Source organism: Tachyglossus aculeatus, unplaced genomic scaffold (genome assembly GCF_015852505.1).
Source record: "Tachyglossus aculeatus isolate mTacAcu1 unplaced genomic scaffold, mTacAcu1.pri scaffold_218_arrow_ctg1, whole genome shotgun sequence".
Lineage (NCBI taxonomy): Eukaryota > Metazoa > Chordata > Mammalia > Monotremata > Tachyglossidae > Tachyglossus > Tachyglossus aculeatus.
In genome coordinates, this window is record NW_024044934.1 from 123,331 (window position 1) to 125,849 (window position 2,519).

Consider the following 2,519-nt stretch of genomic DNA (forward strand, 5'->3'; position numbering starts at 1 on the left):
AGAGGACAGTGAGTGAGCAAGAGAGAGAGAGTCTGAGAGTTTGTGTATACAGGGAGAGAGGTGGAAGTTTGAGCAGCAGGGCAGTGGAAATTAGCAATCAGACCCTTGCCTGCAACTCCCTACTCCATTCTCTCTCCAGGTCTTCCTTTTCCCAGCCACTGACAGAGCCCAGCCTCTGCTTCCAGGCCCCATGTGGTAGTGGGGAGGAGTTGGCTGAGCAGCTGGGACTTCTGGAATGGAAATAATTCTTGTGTCATAATTGCCCCCCACCACCGAGGGAGCCTATCAAGCAGGAGGGGCAGGGAGGAGCACCCTATCTTGGGCAACCTGTGGGCACAAGGCCAACCCTCAGCAGCTTAGGAGCTGCTCCTGCTGGAGCCGTGCCTGCCCCGGCACCTTAGAGACTGACCCTGATAGCACAATCATAGTTGGCTCGGCTGCAGGGAGGGGCATGCAGGCCTAGCAATGTGCCATTCTCCGCTGATTGGGCACCACCTGCACTCCAGACCTCAACAGTCCCAGTACTTCATATTGTTAAAGATGTTATGTGGCTTTGAAGATGCCTTTCCAACACCCCTGAGAAGGGAAGATGGCCCCAGCCTCATCACAGTCAAGAAGGAAATCCGGAAGCTGTGGCAACAACAACTCAACAGTCTCCTGAACGTAGCCTCCTATTACAGAAGATGTGATCCTGCAAATTCATTCATTTATTCAGGCATGTACATTGAGCACTTACCGTGTGCAGAGCACTATACTAAGCGATTGGGAGAGTACAATACAGCAATAAACAGTCACATTCCCAGCCCACAACAGGCTCACAGTCTAGTGTGGGGGAGGCAGACATCAATACAAATACATGAAATTATGAATAAGAACCCCTGTGCCATAGGGCTGGGAGGGGGAAGAACAAAGGGTGACACACAAGGGACTGTGAGAAGAGGAGAAGTGGGGCTTAGTCTGGGAAGGCCACTTGAAGGAGATATGCCTTCAATAAGGCTTTGGCCGGAGCTGGGGAGAGGTCACTGACTTCATGAGAAGAGTTTTCCTGCAGAACACATTCCTCAGGGCCCGTTTCATGTCCTTGTTCTTCAGGCTGTAGATGAAGGGATTCAGCATGGTGGTGACCACCATGTACATCACAGATGCTATCGAGCCCTGCCGGGATGCTTGGGTAGATCTGGGGCTGAAGTAGACCCCAAAACCAGTGCCATAGAACAAGGAGACCACAGACAGGTGAGAGCCACAGGTGGAGAAAACTTTATATCTTCCCCCGGCAGATGGGATTTTCAGTACGGTAGAGATGATATGCCTGCAAGAGAAAAGAAGACCTGTGAGGGGAACAACACCAAGAGCTACTAAGATTACATACACCAAGACTTCATTAAAGAAGGTATCAGTACAGGAAAGCTTTAGGACCTGGTTAAGATCACAGAAGAAGTGATGGATTTCATTTCCTGCACAAAAGGATAATCGAACCACCATTAAAATATTTAAGAGGGCATCAAGACTACTGACGATCCAGGACACGACAATCATCTGGGCACAGAGTCGTGGGCTCATGATGGTGGTGTAGTGGAGAGGGTGGCATATGGCCATGTAACGGTCGTAAGCCATTCCTGTGAGGAGAAAATTGTCCAGACTTATAAACAGGATGAAAAAATACATTTGTGCCAGGCAGCCAGTGTAGGAAATGGATTTGCTGTGGGTCTGAACATTGGCCAGCACCTTGGGGACCGTGGTGGACAGGAAGCAGACATCGACCAGGGAGAGGTTGGAGAGGAAGAAGTACATGGGGGTGTGCAGGTGTGGGTCAGAGCCGATGGCCAGGATGATGAACAGGCTTCCCAGGACCCCAAGCAGGTACATCCAGAGGAAGAGCACGGAGAGGAGCTGCTGCTGCTCTGCCCGGTCGGAGAGTCCCAGGAGGAGGAATTCCGAGACGCTGGTTTGGTTTCCCCTCAGCATAGACCTGGAGGATCTGCTGGGGAGATATGGCAGGAGAAAGGCGTGATGGAGCAATTACATCATGGTTCAAACAAACTGGCTCCCAGTTATTGGAGCTCTCGGGCACTGAGGATAAGGAGAAGCAGAGTGACCTAATTGAAAGTACACAGGCCTTGGAGTCAGAAGACCTGGGTTCTAATCCAAGCTCTACCACTTGCCTGCTACGTGTGACCTTGAGAAAATCAATTAATTTATCTGGGCATCAATTATATCTGTTCCCCCAACTCCTTAGGCTGTGAGCCCCTTTTGGAACAGGGACCGTGTTAGGTCTGATTGTGTTCTATCTACCCCTGCACTTGGCACATAGTAAGCAGTTAACAAATACCTCAAGTATTATTCCTATTTGGAGGTGAATTCTAGGACTCTCTTGGTCCTGTCTCGGAACATTTCCCTGGCTGGGCTACCCAAAATGGGCAATTATTGACTTCCTTGAACCTATGAATCCACACCTTATCGTAGCAGGAGAGTTTGCATCAGCTGATGAAGCTTGGAACTATACCATTTAGGGCTACCCA

General features: G+C 50.1%; 1 protein-coding gene across 1 annotated transcript; it reads right to left on the reverse strand.

Annotated features, from left to right (window-relative positions):
• Positions 1-987: 987 nt before the first annotated feature.
• On the reverse strand, positions 988-1,965 carry LOC119923691 (olfactory receptor 7G3-like). The gene has a single exon (XM_038742997.1). It carries the CDS (start codon positions 1,963-1,965, stop codon positions 988-990), a length of 978 nt encoding a protein of 325 aa, XP_038598925.1.
• Between the last annotated feature and the right edge of the window lie 554 nt (positions 1,966-2,519).